Source organism: Mastigoproctus giganteus, chromosome 2 (assembly GCF_048544385.1).
Source record: "Mastigoproctus giganteus isolate SK-2022 chromosome 2, ASM4854438v1, whole genome shotgun sequence".
NCBI lineage: Eukaryota > Metazoa > Arthropoda > Arachnida > Uropygi > Thelyphonidae > Mastigoproctus > Mastigoproctus giganteus.
In genome coordinates this window covers 254,765,880-254,786,784 of record NC_143576.1, presented here as the reverse complement: position 1 = coordinate 254,786,784, position 20,905 = coordinate 254,765,880, and the positions used below count along the sequence as shown (strand labels likewise).

General features: G+C 37.8%; 1 protein-coding gene across 1 annotated transcript in view; it reads right to left on the bottom strand.

The window, feature by feature from the left end:
- LOC150090393 (5-aminolevulinate synthase, erythroid-specific, mitochondrial-like) overlaps positions 1-20,905 on the bottom strand; it is a 91,896-nt gene that overhangs the window by 14,674 nt on the left and 56,317 nt on the right. Inside the window, exons 5-7 of the mRNA XM_090369099.1 lie at positions 16,931-17,115; positions 10,602-10,781; positions 5,237-5,401 (exon numbers count right to left, since the gene is read on the bottom strand). Coding sequence (XP_090225225.1) covers positions 5,237-5,401; positions 10,602-10,781; positions 16,931-17,115 — 530 coding nt within the window. The remainder of the gene's footprint in view (positions 1-5,236; positions 5,402-10,601; positions 10,782-16,930; positions 17,116-20,905) is intronic.

The following is a 20,905-nucleotide window of genomic DNA, read 5'->3' as shown; positions in this document are numbered from 1 at the left end:
ATACTGTGTGACTAAGTATTTCATGTATTGGTTATAGGCTCAGCAATTGTAATTATAAATACAGCTGGCGAGCAACAATTGTAAAATATAGTCATTATGACCAGGGCTCAACAAACACAGTTGTCATAGTTGCTGTGGCAACTAGTTTTTTTACAGTTCAGTCAGCGATTGTTCAACTGAACTGCCACTTCTTTATGGTATGATCACTATGGTCTGCATTTTGCAAGGATTGATGTGACTTTCAAAGGTAAGACAGATTCTTAGTATGCTAAACTATCAACAGATTGAACCTCATTGGTCAAAGGAATGTGATGACAAATAACAGCCCAACCAATCCTATCTGGTTTTTGTTAGGACTGAAAAAATTAAAGGTTTTTTTTTTTTTTTTTTTTATGTAACCCCAAACACGAGAGGTATTAGAACCTATAGTACTTGGTACCGTGCTAGGGTTGGAGGTTGAGAAGACGAAAGAAGATATTTATTGACATTGGACTTAAACTCCTGTAGACTGTAATTTTCAGGAAATACGTATGAAGGAAGGTTGTTCCAGAAAATAGCAGTTGAATGAATAAACAAGGAAGATGAAAAGTTCGTTCTGAGTTTGAAGTTGGACAGTAAATGGATGTTGTTTGATGGCGGCACTTGTGTTCGGACTGTTTTGAAAGAGAGAGCGGGCATTATAGAACCCAATTCAAAAGAACAGCGCCCATGGAAATATCTGTAGAAGAGGCATGCAGCAGAAACAGTACGTCTATGAGACAGCGAGTGGAGAGACTCTGTTAGAGATGAATCATTAATTAACCTAACATCCCTCTTCTGAACAGAATCAAGAAGCCTGAGAGAGGTTTTGGGGGCACCACCCCAGATGGGGGAACAATATTCCATAGTAGGGCAAATTTGCGATTTGTACAGAGTGAACAGCTGTTTGGAAGAAAAGTAATGCCGAGAGCGAAAAAGAAAACCAAGTTTTTTAGATGCAGAGGAAGCAATTTTTTGTAATGTGCTTGTGCCAAGAGAGATTAGAGAGAGCGGGCATTATAGAACCCAATTCAAAAGAACAGCGCCCATGGAAATATCTGTAGAAGAGGCATGCAGCAGAAACAGTACGTCTATGAGACAGCGAGTGGAGAGACTCTGTTAGAGATGAATCATTAATTAACCTAACATCCCTCTTCTGAACAGAATCAAGAAGCCTGAGAGAGGTTTTGGGGGCACCACCCCAGATGGGGGAACAATATTCCATAGTAGGGCAAATTTGCGATTTGTACAGAGTGAACAGCTGTTTGGAAGAAAAGTAATGCCGAGAGCGAAAAAGAAAACCAAGTTTTTTAGATGCAGAGGAAGCAATTTTTTGTAATGTGCTTGTGCCAAGAGAGATTAGAAGTCAGGGTAATCCCCAAAAGAGATATATCATTTTGCCTAGAAATCGGAGTGTCACTAAAGATAAGCATAGGAGCAGAAGAATCCTTTTTTGCGAGATAAGACAAGACTGAGTTTTAGAAGGATTGAAATCAACTAAGTTGTCTTTGCCCCACTGGAGATCGGCATTTAAGGAATTGGTAGCAGATATTCGAGAAGTTGAAGCTGATTGAGCAGGGCAAGGTTTCTCAAAATGGAAAGTGGAATGCAATGTGCTATCATCGGCAAAACTATGGATAGGATTTCCAGTCAATGGAAGAAGGTCATTAATATACAAGAGGAAAAGAGTGGGGGAAAGGCACCTCCATATCCAGGTGGGAAGGAGCAGCAGTGTGTAGCACACCCTTCTTGATTAGACCGCGGTTCGAGCCCACAAGAGGAAAAGAGTGGGGGAAAGGCACCTCCATATCCAGGTGGGAAGGAGCAGCAGTGTGTAGCACACCCTTCTTGATTAGACCGCGGTTCGAGCCCACAAGAGGAAAAGAGTGGGGGAAAGGCACCTCCATATCCAGGTGGGAAGGAGCAGTAGTGTGTAGCACACCCTTCTTGATTAGACCGGGGTTCGAGCCCGTCACCACCAAATACGGAGGATGCGGAAAGGTCAGGGAATAACAGCCGCATATTCCCGGAGCAATATGGCCTTAGTTGCTAATGCTCCTAAAAAAAACCAAATAACAAATAACAGTGAGGGAAAGAACTGAACTTTGAGTGACACGAGCTTTAGTGAAGAAGTTAGAAGACAGAGAGACATCTACCATCACCCTCAGTGAGAGAAAACTGGATATCCAATTACAAAAGACAATTGGCAAACCATAAGATGGAAGCTAGTTTAGAAGACCTTTATGCCAAACACGCTCAAAAGCCTTTGAGATGTCAAGAGCAACTGCATATGTTTCACCGAACTTTTCCATTGAATTAATATATAAATGGGTAACATAAGCCAGAATATCACCAGTGGATCGACACTGATGAATCCATACTGGTGATCATTGATCAGACAGAAGGTTTCTAGGTAGTTTTAAGACTTGGTGGTTAATTGATTTCTCCATTACTTTAGAAAGAGTAGAAGTAATTGCAATGGGACGATAATTGGATGGGAGGGATTTGTCACCCTTTTTAGGAACTGGCTCGATTTGAGCAAATTTCCAAGCAGAAGGAAAAACACCTTTGGAATAAGAAAGTGAAAAAAAGGTGGCAAAGAACAGGAGTAATTTCAGGAGCACAGGTTTTGAGAACAAGTGGAGAAATAACATCGGGACCTGGAGCTTTCTTAGCATCAAGATTTGTCAAAATCCTTCTGACATTCTTTTGACGGAAAACCACAGGAGGCATTGAATGGAGTGTGTTGGGAATGGTGGGAGGTGTTTTACCAAGATCATTAATACATGAGTTGGAAGAAAAATGGGATGCTAGCAGGTCAGCTTTATCCTTGGCTGAAGTGACAATAGAACCATCTGGTTTGGACAGAGGTGGGAGCACAGATGGGCAAAAGTTGCGGCCAATAGCTTTGGCAAGAGACCAAAATGCTCGGCTACCATTAGGGGAAGAAGCAAGTTTTCTACTCTTAGCCTGTTCAAACTCTAGTTTGGACTGATTAGTAACTGCCTTACAATTGTTGCAAGATTTGGTGTAGGCAGAAAATGAAACCGAAGAATTAGAAATAAGCCAATTACAATATGCAACATTCTTCCCTTGAACAGCCTTAGCACATTTATTGGAAAACCAAGGTTTAGATAAAGAAGAGACTTTAAAGTGGAGTGTGGGATAAAGGATTCCATTCCTGCAAGAATAATTTCACTGACACGATCTGAGCAAACGTTGACATCAGAAGTTTTCAAACAGTAATCCGACCAAGGAAAAGAAATCTCACATGTGATACCATTTTGCATTCTTGTAATGCCAAACAATACGAGGTTGGGAATAGCCATGAGATAAAGGCTCCATTGGAGAAGAGACAATCACCAAGTTGTGATCTGAGGTACCTAAAGGACCTCTCACTTCAACCAGGTACTTAGAAGGGTCGTTTGTGAGAAAAAGATAAAGTGTGGTGGCTGTATGGTTAGGATTGTCCGGTATCCTTGTAGGTATTGTAGGTAAATGAACAATCTGTCCAAAGTCATTAGAAATTGCAAAAGCCTCAGCATCTCGACCAGCTGGGTCGGGGTGACTAGAAAACGAAAGTCAGCTGGAGTTGTGAACATTAAAATCACCAAGGAAAATTACCTCACTGTTAGGAAAGTTGGACTGGAGAAAGTCAAGTTGCAAAAGAGAGGATGTCAAAGAGCTCCAAGTAAGCAGTGGAGTTGGGAGAACGGTAGAGACAACAGATGAATTTGACACAATGAGGTAGAGAGATTTTGAGCCAGAGAAGATTGAAAAGAGGAGATTCCAAATTAACAAGTCTCTGACAGGGAATATCGGAACGGCCATATGCACAAGTATCACCTTTGAGGCGAAAGGAATCATACAGCGAATAATTTGGGCATCTGAGATGAGCAGTAGTTGAATCAACCGATAACTGAGATTCTGTCAGAAAAAGTACATGGGGTTTGGCAGACTGCAAGTGGAAATGGACATCACTGAGATTAGAATTGAGACCACGTATATTTGTGAAATTAATTAGGAAGTGTTTGGGAGGTTTGGATCTTTTCGCAGATAAGCTTACTCTATTAGTTTGACAATTCATGGTGTATTCAGTAGTAAGAAAAAGTGGGAGGGACATGCTGTATGAAGTAATAAAAGTTTTGGATATGGCGTACACATGGTAAGAATATACCCAGATCCTTGACATAACGTGGCTTCGAGAATGCTCCCCGCCTACACACTACTCGGACCCTCTCCAGTCACTATCTGGCAGAGTAGAGGTAGCACGATTATACACTAGCTGATCCGGAAGCCTCCTAGAGAGTTACCAATAGGTTCGGTTCAGTGTACTAACTAGCAGCCGGCCTGCAAACACTGTTTTAGAGCTGTACCCTCAAAATGTAAGGAAGATTGGATCTCGCCACGATGTTCGTCATAACCTCAAATGTCATCAATCATACTGCACGATGGAAGAGATGGGGTTGAACGGAACTTAGCTCTGGAGACAAAACATGGGTTCCACCACTTCAAGCCTCCAATAAGCAAAGTAGTGGTATTACACCGGTTGATGAGAGTCATCTACCACCTAGTACTGCCTGGTAACACAGAGGGGCAATATTCCTCCATGTGGTGTGGGTGCCACACCTCAACCCCTGCTTACGTTGGTTCACACCTGGGTGGTCACCCACCGTGTGCTTGTGCATGGAGGTTATACCCAGGATTACTAACAGTCCCACCATCGTGAAGGTGCAAGCAGAGGATTTGGCTGTCAGAGACCGTCCAGACTTTGCCGAAACTGGGTCCACTTGACTTGAGTGTCGTCTGAATATCAGTTCCATCAGTGTTTTAGACTCCCAGGTAGCAAAGTACAGCTTGTCTGGCATATCTGAGAGAATGTATGTGACAACCTCAAAGATCAACTTACACGGAGAATTACATATAGAGTCAGAAAGTTACATATAATTCACAATAAACATTTTTTTTTATTTAAGATGTATTAGCATAATGGAAAATAACCACATTTTAAAAGTTTTTGTTCTTTATAACTGAAGCATTATAACCTGTAGATCATATTAAACCTTAATAGTCTCCACAAGCTTACCTTAAAAATTATCATTTTGTTGCTTTTATTTTTCTTTATATAAAATTAGTTAAAAATCTAAAAGCAAGAAAACTTATGAAAATATAAAAGTAGGAATTACAGAGAACGATGCAACAAGTCCAAAATATTTACCTAATGTTCCAGATATAATATCCATCTTGTGCAGCACACCTTCTCTTTCTCCTATTCCTGCTCCATGTTTTCCATAAAGGCCTACAGCATGTACTTCATCAACAAATGTTATGGCACCATGTTCATGAGCAATATCGCACAGTTCTTCCAATGGACAAACTGCTCCTATAAGTGGAGAAAAAAATTAAAATCGAATTGAATAAAGCTGTATTCCCAATGCATGTAACTCATATAACATATGAGTGGTAAAAGTTGTGGGCTATAAATATTTCACCCAGCACTGAAATAAGAATTGCATGCATTTCTGCATTCAGTTAAACAGAGTATAGATTTCTTAAATTTTACAAGTATCCAGCAAATATCAATTTTTTTTTTTTATGAGAACCCCAAACATGAGAGGTATTATAACCTATAGTACTTAGTACCGTGCTTGGGTTGGAGGTTGAGAAGACGAAAGAAGATATTTGTTGATATTGGACTTGAACTTCTGTAGATTGTAATTTTCAGGAAATACGTATGAAGGAAGGTTGTTCCAGAAAACGGCAGTTGAATGAATAAATGAGGAAGATGAAAAGTTGGTTCTGTAGGTTTGAAGTTGGACAGTAAATGGATGTTGGCTGGTGGCGGCACGTGTTCGGACTGTTTTGAAAGAGAGAGCGGGAATTATAGAAGCCAATTCAGAAGAACAGTGCCCATGGAAGTATCTGTAGAAGAGGCATGCAGCAGAAACAGTGCGTCTATGAGAAAGCGAGTGGAGAGACTCTGTTAGAGATGAATCATTAATTAACCTAACTGCCCTCTTCTGAATGGAATCAAGAAGCCTGAGAGAGGTTTTGGGGGCACCACCCCAGATGTGGGAACAATATTCCATGGCAGGGCGGATTTGCGATTTATACAGAGTGAGCAGCTGTTTGGGAGAAAAGTAAAGGCGAGAGCGAAAGAGAAAACCAAGTTTTTTAGATGCAGAGGAAGCAATATTTGTAATGTGCTTGTGCCAAGAGAGATTAGAAGTCAGGGTAATCCCCAAAAGAGATATATCATTTTGCCTAGAAATCGGAGTGTCACTAAAGATAAGCATAGGAGCAGAAGAATCCTTTTTGCGAGATATAAGACAAGATTGAGTTTTAGAAGGGTTGAAATCAACTAAGTTGTCTTTGCCCCACTGGAGAATTACCTGAAGATTGGCATTTAAGGAATTGGCAGCAGATTTTCGAGAACTTGAAGCTGATTGAGCATGGCAAGGTTTCTCAAAATGGAAAGTGGAATGCAATGTGCTGTCATCGGCAAAACTATGGATAGGATTTCCAGTCAATGGAAGAAGGTCATTGATATACAAGAGGAAAAGAATGGGGGAAAGAACTGAACCTTGGGGGACACCGGCATTAGTGGAGAAGTTAGAAGACAGAGAGCCATATACCATCACCCTCAGTGAGCGATCAGAGAGAAAACTGGATAACCAATTACTAAAAACAGTTGGCAAACCATAAGATGGAAGCTTGTTTAGAAGACCTTTATGCCAAACACGATCAAAAGCCTTTGAGATGTCAACAGCAACTACTTGTGTTTCACCGAACCTTTCCATTGAATTAGTCCATAAATGGGTAACATAAGCCAGAATATCACCAGGGGATCAACACTGACGGAATCCATACTGGCGATCGTTGATCAGACAGAAGGTTTCTAGGTAGTTTTAAGACTTGGTGGTTAATTGATTTCTCCATTACTTTAGAAAGAGTAGAAGTAATTGCAATGGGACGATAATTGGATGGGAGGGATTTGTCACCCTTTTTAGGAACTGGCTGGATATGAGCAAATTTCCAAGCATAAGGAAAAACACCTTTGGAATAAGAAAGTGAAAAAAGGCGGCAAAGAATAGGAGTAAGTTCAGGAGCACAGGTTTTGAGAACAAGTGGAGAAATACCTTCAGGACCTGGAGCTTTCTTAGCATCAAGATTCATCAAAATCCTTCTGATATCCTTTTGACGTAAGACCACAGGAGGCATTGAATGGAGCGTGTTAGGAATGGTGGGAGGTGTTTTACCAAGATCATTAATACATGAGCTCGAAGAAAAATGGGATGCTAGCAGGTCAGCTTTATCCTTGGCTGAAGTGACAACAGAACCATCTGGTTTGGACAGAGGTGGGAGCAGAGATGGGCAAAAGTTGCGGCCAATAGCTTTGGAAAGAGACCAGAATGCTCGACTACCATTAGGGCAAGAAGCAAGTTTTCTACTCTTAGCCTGTTCAAACTCTAGTTTGGACTGATTAATAACTGCTTTACAATTGTTGCGAGCTTTGGTGTAGGCAGAAAATGAAACTGAAGAATTAGAAATAAGCCAATTACAATATGCAACATTCTTCCCTTGAACAGCCTTAGCACATTTATTGGAAAACCAAGGTTTAGATAAAGGACGAGACTTTAAAGTGGAGTGTGGGATAAAGGATTCCATTCCTGCAAGAATAATTTCACTAACACGATCTGAGCAAACGTTGACATCAGAAGTTTTCAAACAGTAATCCGACCAAGGAAAAGAAATCTCACATGTGATACCATTTTGCATTCTTGTAATGCCAAACAATACGAGGTTGGGAATAGCCATGAGATAAAGGCTCCATTGGAGAAGAGACAATCACCAAGTTGTGATCTGAGGTACCTAAAGGACCTCTCACTTCAACCAGGTACTTAGAAGGGTCGTTTGTGAGAAAAAGATAAAGTGTGGTGGCTGTATGATTAGGATTGTCTGGTATTCTTGTAGGTAAATGAACAATCTGTGCTAGGTCATTAGTAATTGCAAAAGCCTCAGCATCTCGACCTGCTGGGTCGGTGTGACTAGAAAACGGAAGCCAGCTGGAGTTGTGAACGTTAAAATCACCAAGGAAAATTACCTCACTGCTAGGAAAGTTGGACTGGAGAAAGTCAAGTTGCAAAGAGAGGAAGTCAAAGAGCTCCAAGTGATTAGTGGATTTGGGAGAACGGTAGACAACAGATGAATTTTACACAATGAGGTAGAGAGATTTTAAGCCAGAGAAGATCAAAGAGAGGAGATTCCAAATTGCCAAGTCTCTGACAGGGAATATCAGAACGGACATATGCATAATATGTCCGTTCTGATGTTTGAGTCGAAAGGAATCATACAGCAAATAATTTGGACATCTGAGATGAGCAGTAGTTGAATCTACTGATAACTGAGATTCAGTCAGAAAAAGTACATGGGGTTTGGAAGACTGCAAGTGGAAATGGACATCATTGAGATTAGAATTGAGACCACGTATATTTCTGAAATGAATTAGGAAGTCCTTGGGAGGTTTAGATCTTTTTGCAGATAAGCTTGCTCTATTATTTTGACAATTCATGGTGTATTCAATAGTAAGAAAAAGTGGGTGGGACATGCTGTATGAAGTAATGAAATTTTTGGATATGGCGTACATGTGGTAAGAATATACCCAGATCCTTGACATAACGTGGCTTCGAGAATGCTCCCTGCATACACACTACTCGGACTCCCTCCAGTCACTATCTGGCAGAGTAGAGGTAGCAAGATTATACACTAGCTGATCCGGAAGCTTCCTAGAGAGTTACCAATAGGTTCAGTCCGATGTACTAACTAGCGGCCGGCCTGCGAACACCGTTTTAGAGCTGTACCCTCGAAATGTAAGGAATATTGGATCTCGCCACGACATTCATCATAACTTCAAAAATCATCAATCATACTGCATGATGGAAGAGATAGGGAAGGGTTGGCCGGAACTTAGCTCTAGAGACTAAACATGGGTTCCACCACTTCAAGCCTCCAATAAGCAAAGTGGTGGTATTTCACCGGTTGATGAGAGTCATCTACCACCTAGTACTGCCTGGTAACATAGAGGGGCAGCGTTCCTCCATGTGGTGTGGGTGCCACACCTCGACCCCTGCTTACGTTGGTTCACACCTGGGTGATCACCCACCATGTACTTGTGCATGAAGGTTATACCCAGGATTACTAACAGTCCCACCATCGTGAAGGTGCAAGCAGAGGATTTGGCTGTCATAGACCGTCCGGACTTCGCCGAAATTGGGTCCACTTTGACTTGAGTGTCACCCGAATATCAGTTCCATCAGCGTTTTAGACTCCCAGGTAGCAAGAACAGCTTGTCTGGCATATCTGAGAGAATGTCTGTGATAACCTCAAGGACCAAATGGTACCCATAAAAATCCTTGTTAGTTTGTCCCTAGTGACAGAAAAGAAATGGAGATTAGAAACATGTCTACTTAAGAGGGATAAGGCAGTGCAAGGCTTTTGCTGAACCAGCCAACCAATAAAAAACAGAAAAAAGACACTCATGAAACAGCTGCCTGGGTGCCTAGCTATATTATGTGCCTTTCCAATGACTATAGGTCATTGAAGAGCCACTTTCAATGCACAAATCTGTTGGAAGAGCTTTTAAATAAAACCAAAAATAACCCAGTAAGAATTGCAGGGAACCTAACAAGTGATCCAGCATTAATTGTTAATCAATAATTAAAAATCTGAAATTTTTACTACCTTCTTAAATACAGACAAATTTTTACTCAGTATGGTTTTTGAAGTAATTTTTAGTTTCCTCATAGTAACCGAGTACAAGAAACTGTCAGGTTCCCTGCTAACAGAAAAGTCAGAGTGGCAGGGCACTGCTGATACTGCAATGTTTGGAGTTTCACAATGTAGTGCTTGTCTGTAGTACAAGGTTACTTACTTTTCCTCTCCCACTAGTTCTATAAATATGTGCAGTCTTACAAGAGTTGTTCTTGAAAGATTTGTTATTGTTTTCATGTAACCAAGAACATGAAACATAATATTCATTCGAGGTCTACTATCTTATGGGTAGCAACATGAGTAATTTTCAAATTTTGCACACTTCATATGCACCCGATTTGAAATAAATTTCAAAATAAATCCGAAAATAGAATCAACTAATAGTACAAACTATATATACTCATTGAGAATAGGCTTAACTTTATCCGGCAATTTTCCTGTTTGTATGATAGATAATTAAGAGATTTCTGGAATTTTTATTTAGAAATCAAAGAAAACATTTTTGCTGAAAGGTATTGGGAGTTTCAGCTGTGTGGACTGAGTAGATGAAGAGCATGAAATTGCTGAAATCATGTGGCATCTCAAAGACCACATTGTGGCTGGTTACAGATTAATTGAAAAAAAAAAAAAAAAAAAAAAAAAAAAAGATGGTAATATATTTTTACTTTAAATTTCACTCAACCATAACATTTTGAAAAAAAAAGTGACCTTGGTGAATGCAGATTTTTGCTTAACATGGAATTTCCAGAACAGCATCCCCTACATTAAGGAGAGATTACCTATGTTTAATTTAATGGTTTCTTTCTTATTACCTGTCATTGAATGAACTGTTTCAAATGCAACTATCTTTGGCAAACTAGGATCAACTGACTGTAACAATTTCTTCAAATGTTCAGGATCATTGTGACGGAAAACATGTTTGGTGGCTCCACTAGTACATATACCTTTAATCATAGAGGCATGGTTTCCTGAGTCTGAGAAGATCTGGCAATCTAGAGAAAAAAATAAAACTTAATATATTTTTAAACATTTAAAATACTAGCATGATAACAAAAAAGAATAAGGAAGGCATTTAAAATATCAAGTTATGAAATAAAATACAATACCCCGCATAGCACTGATAATTGGTACCAAAACTATTCCATGTGATGCTGATTGAGGTATAATTATAATGGGTTTTAATTGAATGCATACCAGAGAAACAGTCTATAAACAATTTGCACTTGATTTGAAATTAGCCAATTAAAAGGATTTGAAATTTAAAAAAAATATTGTAAACATTTTATTAATGAAAAGGTAACATCATGAGAGATGAGAAAAACCTTTAAAAAAGCAGTGTTTATTTAGGTATTTCAATAATGAAGTCTGGTGAAGTTGTCTTCTTTTTCTCGGCATACAAGTCTTTGTAGCATCGAATCCCATCTTGAAAATTTGCCATATCTTGATGCTACGTTCAATATTCCGATCTCCATTCCTAATTGCCTCACGGGCCATGTCAATCCCGCCGAAAAACTTTCTCCAGTTCTTCTGTTGAAAATTCTTTTGGTGGAACTTCAGTGTTATCCACTTCAGAATTGTTTTCCTCTTCTGCATATGCAGTTTGCTCATCAATTTCAAGGAGAGTTGCATCACTGCATCATCTAAGTCATTTGCATGTGAGTCAGTGCAGTCGTACATCGGCAGTGTCCAAAGTTTCAAATCCCAAGTCTTTTCCGACCTTCACAATATTATCATTATTATTATTAGCCATATGGTGCAAGGAAGCCTGAAGCTTATGCTGCACCAGCAAAAAAAAACTCCCGAGTTACCCTGAGAGAGGGAGAGAGGGAGAGAGAGAGAGAGAGAGAGAGAGAGAGAGAGAGTGTCAAAAGTAGAAAGGAATCATCAAGAAAGAGAAGAATGATTATATCCAGCTCAGGATCCTGGGTGTGCCAAGCCCATACTCACCAGATGAGAGCCCCCGGATTTATCTGAACTTGCAATTCAAAACCAGTGAAATCATTTACCAAATGGGGCAAAACATGCTACCAAACAGAACACATGTTGTTGGCAGCGATTTCTAGCCAAGATGCAGATATATTTTCGATTGTATTTAAAGGGTAAAAAATAAATTATGAAATGAAAAGTTTGAAACACTATTTTCAAATAGTTGCAGATAAGAAGTGCAGGCAGATATGAAGTTCTCTGAGCAGTGCAGACGGGCTGCAAGAGTAGCTCATGGTGTATTGTCAATGATATATAGGAATTTTTCTAGCAGGGATAAGGAGGTGATTATTCCCTTGTATAAGGCAATGGTCAGGCCACACCTAGAGTACTGTATACAGGGTCTGGAGGCCTCATTTCAAGAAGGATGTAGAGCTGCTGGAACGAGTACAGAGAAGGGCAACAAGATTAGTGAATGGAACAAAGGGGTGCTCTTACGAAGAAAGGCTTAAGTTTTGCAAATTACAGTGTCTGGAGACTAGGCACTGGCAAGGTGATCTGATAGAGGTGTATAAAGCCTTGAATGGTTTGAGCATGCTCAATGCTGATGGGATTCTTCCTCTCACTCAGAATAATCACCTGAGAGGGCATAAATTCAAATTGAGGAAAGACAGATGTAGGATAGACGTGCGGAAATTTGCCCTTAGCCAGCGGGTGGTTGGTTGGTGGAACAGACTTCCGCCCCTTGTCGTGGAAGTTGATAGCCTAAATAAGTTTAAGGCTCAGCTGGACAGGTATTTTGAACGAACAGAGGGGTGAAGTGGAAGTGGTTTTTTTTTTTTTTTTTTGGCTGATGCTGAATAAGCTTGCTTTCTTGCATCAAATGCCTCTACTAATGCTATCACATCACCTCGTCAGGATGGAATTAAGAATACTGAACACTGTTGCACATTGCTGCTGACTGCCCAAGGGGAGCTATTGGCACATGTGCATGTGAGACAACAGAGTTGGCATCGCAGCATATATGTACAGTACGTAGGCTATGACAATGGAGCATATATGTATAGTACCTGTCGAGGCTATTGAATGAGTATTAATATGTACAGTAAATTTTCTGACTTAAACTTGATTGAAAATCCTGTTATAGTGAAACCCATGCTGTTTGAAGCTGTGCTAAGCGAGGTATTGCTGTAATGTCTTGTAGAAAGACATTTTCACTTGTAGCAGGATAATTTTCTGGAATGTTTCACTATTTTTTTTTTTTTTTTTCTGAGGCAAATCACAAATATTCTTGGCAATTCAATAGACTGGGGCGACTGTATACCCAGCTTCTTGTTCATACAGTGATTCAACAGAACTTTCCTACTGCATACGATTCCCACAGATACACGTATTCTTGCTGTCTCCTAATCTCTTTCCTTCAGAAATGTGGACATTTGTTAGGAATAATGTTTCAATAATGAACCCAGAACCATTTTTGATTTCAGAGATGCTATAGCAAAGAATATTTTTAAGTTTCTTGTGAAACTTAACAAACATTTCAAATATCTTTCAGTAAAACTTTTGACTATATTTAGAGAGTGTTCTGTAAAATGAGAGACTGCCTTCAGAGGTTATTATTAGGTTATTTTGAGTTGAAAATGCTAAATGAATATCTCTCTCATTCAAGCATTACAGAGTCATAAGCATTGAAATTAATGACAGTATGAAAACTATGAGCATTTACAATCATGCAAGTGTGTAAATGAAAATATCAGGCATTCAGCAAAATATATAGAGAAGGGAGTAACTTTTGCATCATATCACAGCTGCTACTACTTATAGGAAAGTGCTAGAATTGTTCAAAAGTAACAAAATCTATTTGAAAATGTTCAAAACTAAGCAAGAATAATGAACAGTAGCTAACATAAATTGTTTCAAAAGGTGGTATTTAATTAAAAAATTAGTCTTATGCTATAACAAAAATTACTGTCAACTATTATTTAGCTACTGCAAACTATCAAACAAAACAATGGTAGAAATATAGGGATTAAGGTGGAATACTGCAAATCACGTGATGTGGATTATGGGGTAGAAAACTGAAACTGAGGCCAAAAGAGGGAATGTGTCTAGTAAATCTACAGGAAGTAATAAACAGATGCATCTAACTATTAGTATTAATTATGGGATCATCACAACTGAACCCTCGGTATCACAGGGTTGAGTTCTGGGACCACTCATATTCCTAAATGATAATGAAGTATTCAATATATGCTTGTCAAAATTTGCAGATGATATAAAGGTGGGGTAAGGGGAGAATGGCAGTGGAGTACAAGTGAGTGGAGAAGGAAAGCATCCATACAAATGGTTAGTGAAATGACAATTATGATTTAGTGCTACAAAATGTAGGATCTTGCACATGGTTTGTTTGTTTGTTATTTGGTTTTTAGGAGCATTAGCAACTAAGGCCATATTGCTCCGGGATATGCGGTGGTAATTCCCTGACCTATCCACATCCTCCATATTTGGTGGTGATGGGCTCAAACCCCGGTCTAATCAAGAAGCGTATGCTACGCACTGCTGCTCCTTCCCACCTGGCTATGGAGGCACCTATCACTGGAGCAATATGGCCTTAGTTGCTAATGCTCCTAAAAACCAAATAACAACAACAGCTAGTAAAAGCGAAACATTCAGCCATTGCATTAGATCTAGTAGCAAACAATGATTTTTTTTTTTTTTTTGGAATATAAATGATGGAAAGTAAAAATATTTGCTTTGAAATCCAGTGTGTTTTCTTATCTTCTTTTCTTATTTGATGTATTATATTGCTGGCTTTTGAATTTAAACATTTACCTTCATTTGGAAAATGTACTATTTAAAGTAGATGTATTTCCTTCTGTAATTGTAGATTGTAATGTAAATCAACATTTTGAAAGTAAAAAAAAAAAAAAAAAAGTTATTAAAACAATTTTGTTTTTGTTATTAAAATCATAGTTTGTTAATAAAAAATCATAACTGTGCTGAATTAATGTATTTAAATAATTTTAAATTGCTTAACAATCTTGTTAATAACCTATAACCTTAATTCCTTTTTTAACTTATTAAAACTATCAGCGTTTAATTTAACATGTAGTAAATTTGATAGTTTTATTTAAGAAATGAGAAAAATTGAAGTAAAGAGGAAAATGTTTAAAACACGTGTTATGTGAAAATATAAAAACCTAATTTATAAATTGTATTTTCTCAATTAATAAATACGTTTTTCTGTTTTTAGTAGAATAGCTCAGTTTTGCTTACCTAATTATTTATGTGAATTTTCAAAACAAACTTATGTACTCATTAATTAATACACTGGTACATCATAAGATGTGTCTGACCGGACGTGACCTTATAAAGGTTGGGAACCTCTGCTCTACTGTATTTAATTCAATATCTCCAAGTGTAAAAGTTAGTTTTGGATTGTTTTTCTGAAGTATAAAACCTTGCATTTTGCAGTACTAAAACTAATAATACTGAACTACTAAGTCAGTCATAATAGTTTATCAGGTTAGTTAAACAAAATTTTCCTATAAAAATTATTTCTATCTACATAATTCTGTGTTGCATCATTAATCACTGTCTCCACGATCTTCCCTACCACTGAAGTCAGACTGACTTGTCTAGAGTGTTTTCTGAACACCTTTTACTGCTTAGCAATACAAAGGGAATCACCCCTGAGTCCAATTAAGCCCTCAAAATTAACCTTAATATTTAAATGCATTTCCTCATTGTTTCCTTTAAAATAATCAGGTATATGCCATCTACTCAGAGGCCCTTACTTGCCTTCAAGGATAAAAATGTTCTCTTAGTAAAGGTCCTCTGTAATTTCCATATTACTGATTTTACAATGATCAGGTTCATTAGCACCTCTTTGTCCTCTTTTTTTTTTTACTATTTTAGCCAGTGATTTCTCATAGTTTCTGCCATTCTAACCACTTCTGCATTACCATTTCAGGATTAGTAATAACTATTATACAATTCAGTGCTCTTCATTTAGACTTTATTTGACTCTCTTCAATGTAATCACTAACAAATTCCTTATTCATCCATCTTGGCATCCACTGTCTTAATGGCATATATTTCATATGATATATGAATGGTATACATGAATGTGCTATTATAAAAATCGGTATACATGAATGCGCTGGTATATAAAATTCTGCTTCTTAACTCTGTGGATATAAATAAAAATAAATACTCCAGGATAGTCACAGAGTTATAGGTGTTCAAATTATAGAAATCATAAGATATTACTGTATTTTGTGATACCATGCAGATTCAAACATCTGCATTCTGATTTTCACTGTTAATTTGCATTAAACAAAAGCGTTTGGTTTGTTGATCTTATGCAATGCCAAAACTGTTGTGTTCAAACTTATCATTGTTCTAGTCCTTCATCCAGTGGTTTTAATTAACATAAAAAACGTATATCTTTAATATCCTCAGATTTATACTTACTGTAATTTTATTTCATTAATTGTACAATTAAACCTTCATCTAACCATCTTTATTTACAGTAAAAATGAACAGACAGTATCCATAAACAGATGTTTCACAATACTTATTTTCTTACTCATCCAACTGTATAAATTTTCACCTCTCTCTCTCTGTTTTTTTAACTACTTTTTTAACCTATATCACAACTAACAGCAAACAACGATACATGTACACGTAAGCTATGATTTGATTTCCATTATAAATGTACTTTTGTTTCACTGGCTCAATAAAAAAAATTATAACCTAGTTTAGCACAAAATTTAAGCTCATATTTTATCAATACTACTAAAATCACATATTTCCTACTTTTTAATTATACTTAAAATCCAGTTACAATATCAACAAATATCTTGAGATTACAAGGGTTTCTTCAATAAATATGAGTATAATAAAAATATAAAACGAATAATCTGTGCTGGTTAGACTACCTACTTTATTTACTGTATTTTATCCTAATCACTTATGTTAGTGAAATAACTGTAACAAACCTTTTCTAAAAATCTAAGATAATTGTATTACCTCAAATAGCAGAGATCCTATATTTTATCATAATAAATATATAACAAAAAAGTACCCAAATTAGATCTCCTATATGATAATCATGCAATTTTCCCAAACATTCAGAACAGTTAAGTCTAAAATTCAAGTTAAAGTTTTTTAATACTTTTTTTTTAACCCATAATGCTAACATTGTTATACTTACTTGGTAAAGTTTTTCCAAGTGTATAAAGTGTAGAATCATTTGCCACAAAGCAGGAAGAAAACAGAAGGGCAGAATCTTTTTGGTGAAGTGATGCTAGCTCTCTTTCTAATTCTTCATGATGGGTAGAAGTGCCAGAAATATTTCTGGTGCCCCCTGCACCTACTCCATAGCAATCCACAGCATCCCTATTAAATTGTAAAAATAAAAAATATAAAAAAGAAAATAAGTTATTGCAAGAAATATCTTATTTTTCTCCTTCTATTTTAAAAATATATATTTATAATAACCATTTTCTAACTAATTATAACATGAATTTAAATTTGCTCACAAGTCATCTGAAAGGTATAATCACAGTTTAAATTAAAAAAATAAGTTTTAATTTATATTTCATCCTATATATATATATATATATATATATATATATATATATATATATATATGCATGCATGCATGTACGAGGTGCTACCCAAAAATTCCCGAAATGTATTTATAAAATAAATTAGACTCGCCCTGGGTCTTATTCGCCACCATCACCTTCAAAGTAGTCCCAGTGCTTCTCCCATGATTTGAATATGTCCTTCGTCATAGTGGTCAGCACTGACTGTAATTCGGTTTGGATATCCTCTATGCTGTCAAATCTTCGACCCTTCGGTTCAATTTTAATTCTTGAAAAGAGGAAGACGTCGCAGTCTAATAAGGGGGGGGAACGATTGTCATGTTGTTGGATGCCAAAAACTGTGCCACAGTGAGAGATGTGTTGGCCGGCACGTTGTCATGATGAAGGATCCAGCTCTTTGTGCACCACTTCTCTGGATGTTTCCTCCTGATGGCTTTCCTTAACCACCTCAGGACGTCAGAGTAGAACTTTGCATTGACGGTCTGGCCAGGAGGGACGAATTCCTTATGGATAATCCTGTCGGTGTCCAAAAAACAGATCAGCATGGACTTCACATTGCTCTTCACTTGTCGGGCTTTCTTTGGTCGGGGCAAAGACAAGCTCTTCCACTGGGATGATTGTTCCTTGGTTTCTGGGTCATACCCATATACCCAACTCTCGTCACCAGTGAAGACCGTAGAAAGGAAGTTTTGATCACTCCTGGCCCGTACTTGACGGTTTCTGCTAACTTCCATGCAATGCTGCTTTTGGTCTTCACTCAGTAACCGTGGCACGAGCTTGGGCACAATCCTTCTCATGTTCAACTAGTCTGACAAAATCTGCTAACATGTGCCGTACGATAATCCTACAATGCCACAAATGTCATGGATGGTCCATCTGTGGTCTTCATGGATCGCCACCTAAACTTTTGTGACATTTTCTGGGGTGGTGCTCGATGATGGCTGCCCAGAGCGATCATTGTCATCAACCGACATTAGATTGTTTTTAAAACAGTTAAACCAGTAGTAGGTCTGCATGTGGCCTAAAGCATCGTCACCAAAAGTTTGCTTCAACTTTTTATGGGTTTCTGCTGCTGTATCATTAAAAAAGGAAACAAAACTTGATGCAAGCACATTGCTCTCTCACATCAGCCATTGCAAACTATGCGAAACACACTGCCAAAGAGCTGCACATAAATATTCAATGACTATCCAGCCCAATGCCACACTGATTCACAAAGGGGTTACCTAGCACCACAAGTCCATACTAGATGTAGTTCCTGTGCAACATTCAAATTTCGGGAACATTTGGATAGCACCTCATATGCATTGGCAAGAAAAACAGCCATAATCATAATCCTACAAATGCAGCATTATAGTTAAAAATTTGGGTTTAAAGTCATATGTTTCTTTGTACAACTTTTTCTGAAAAGAATACGGGTCCTAGTTTGATTTTATTTCAGAAAACAAAGACGATAAGAAACCAAAGGAAATATAATTAGATATGGAAGAGAAAAGAAAGGAAGAAATCTGATAAGATACATATTCTTTCCAGCAAAAGTTGTACAAAGAAAATCGATAATCTGAACTAATTGGGGCTGGGGGGTAGTTCAGACTTCTGATTTGTTCGAATTTTCGAACTTATCAAAAAATACTGTTCTTGAGACAAAAAAAAAAAAAAAAAAAAAAAAAGATTTAGTAAGTTTAGAAATCAAAACACTAAGTTGTACTTATTTTCATTCTTAGGTACAAATGGAACTTTTCAACCACCACAATAACACGTATGTAGAGGCCTCTAACGAAAATAATTGCTTATTTTTTACTACACCATTTTTGAACTTCGTTTCTGTGCTGCCAGATCTCTCACTCTTTTCAGCAAGAGTAGTTGGGTTGGATAGCATTCAGTTTATTGATCGTTTGTTGATTCAGCATTCAGTTTATTGATCGTTTGTTGATTCAGCATTCAGTTTGTTTGTCGATTTTCCCATATCATTTAATTTTGTTAACTGGTAAGGTAATAAAAGTCTAAATTTGTGCTTTATATATCTTTATTTTTATAATGAATAAAATGCTATATCGTACATATAATATTCCTCCGATTTTCGCTTATTAGAAATGCCATTTAATAGAATCAAAATTCAATTAGTGCAAACGTTTTTTTTTTTTTTTTTTTTGATTTGGTAGTTGTTGGCGCATCGGCTTCTGTGGCCATATTGCACCTCCCAAGGTTTTTGCAGTACTTTGATCCAAGCCCGAGGCGGGAATCGAACCCGCGACCTTTGGGTTGCCAGGCAGGTACTTTACCCACTTGGCTAGCCCGGTCGGCAGTGCAAACGTGATCACAAGACTTATTCCAAAGGTGTTTTTCCTTCTGCTTGGAAATTTGCTCATATCCAGCCAGTTCCTAAAAAGGGTGACAAATCCCTCCCATCCAATTATAATTCCATTGCAATTACTTCTACTTTTTCTAAAGTAACGGAGAAATCAATTAAACACCAACTCTTAAACTACCTTGAAACCTTCTGTCTGATCAACGATCACCGGTATGGATTTGGTCAGTGTCGATCCACTGGTGATATTCTGGCTTATGTTACCCATTTATGGACAAATTCAATGGAAAAGTTCAGTGAAACACAAGCAGTTGCTCTTGACATCTCAAAGGCTTTCAATTGTGTTTGACGTAAAGGTCTTCTAAACAAGCTTCCATCTTATGGTTTGCCAACTGTTTTTTGTAATTGGTTATCCAGTTTTCTCTCCAATTGCTCACTGAGGATGATGGTAGATGGCTCTCGGTTTTCTAACTTCTCCACTGATGCTTGTGTCCCCCAAGGTTCAGTTCTTTCCCCCACGCTTTTCCTCTTGTATATTAATGACCTTCTTCCATTGACTGGAAATCCTATCCACAGTTTTGCCGATGATAGCACATTGCATTCCGCTTTCCATTTTGAGAAACCTTGTCCGGCTCAATCAGTTTCAACTTCTCGAATATCCGCTACCAACTCCTTAAATGCCAATCTCCAGTGGGGCAAAGACAACTTAGTTGATTTCAATCCTTCTAAAACTCAGTCTCATCTTTTTTCTCGCAAAAAGGATTCTTCTGCTCCTATACTTATCTTTAGTGATACTCCGATTTATAGGCAAGATAATATATCTCTTTTGGGGATTACCCTGACTTCTAATCTCTCTTGGCACAAGCACATTACAAATATTGCTTCCTCTGCATCTAAAAAAAAAAAAAAAAAAAAAAACCTTTGTTTTCTCTTTTGCTCTCAGCGTTACTTTTCTTCCAAACAGCTGTTCACTCTGTACAAATCGCAAATCTGCCCTACCAATATTGTTCCCACATCTGGGGCAGTGTCCCCAAAACCTCTCTCAAGCTTCTAGATTCCATTCAGAAGACGGCAGTTAAGTTAATTAATGACTCATCTCTAACAGAGTCTCTCCACTCACTGTCCCATAAACGTACTGTTTCTGCTGCATTTAGAGATACTTCCATGGGCACTGTTCTTCTGAACTGGCTTCTATAATTACCGCACTCTTTCAAAACAGTTCAAACACGTGCCACCGCTAGCCAACGTCCATTTACTACCCAACTTCAAA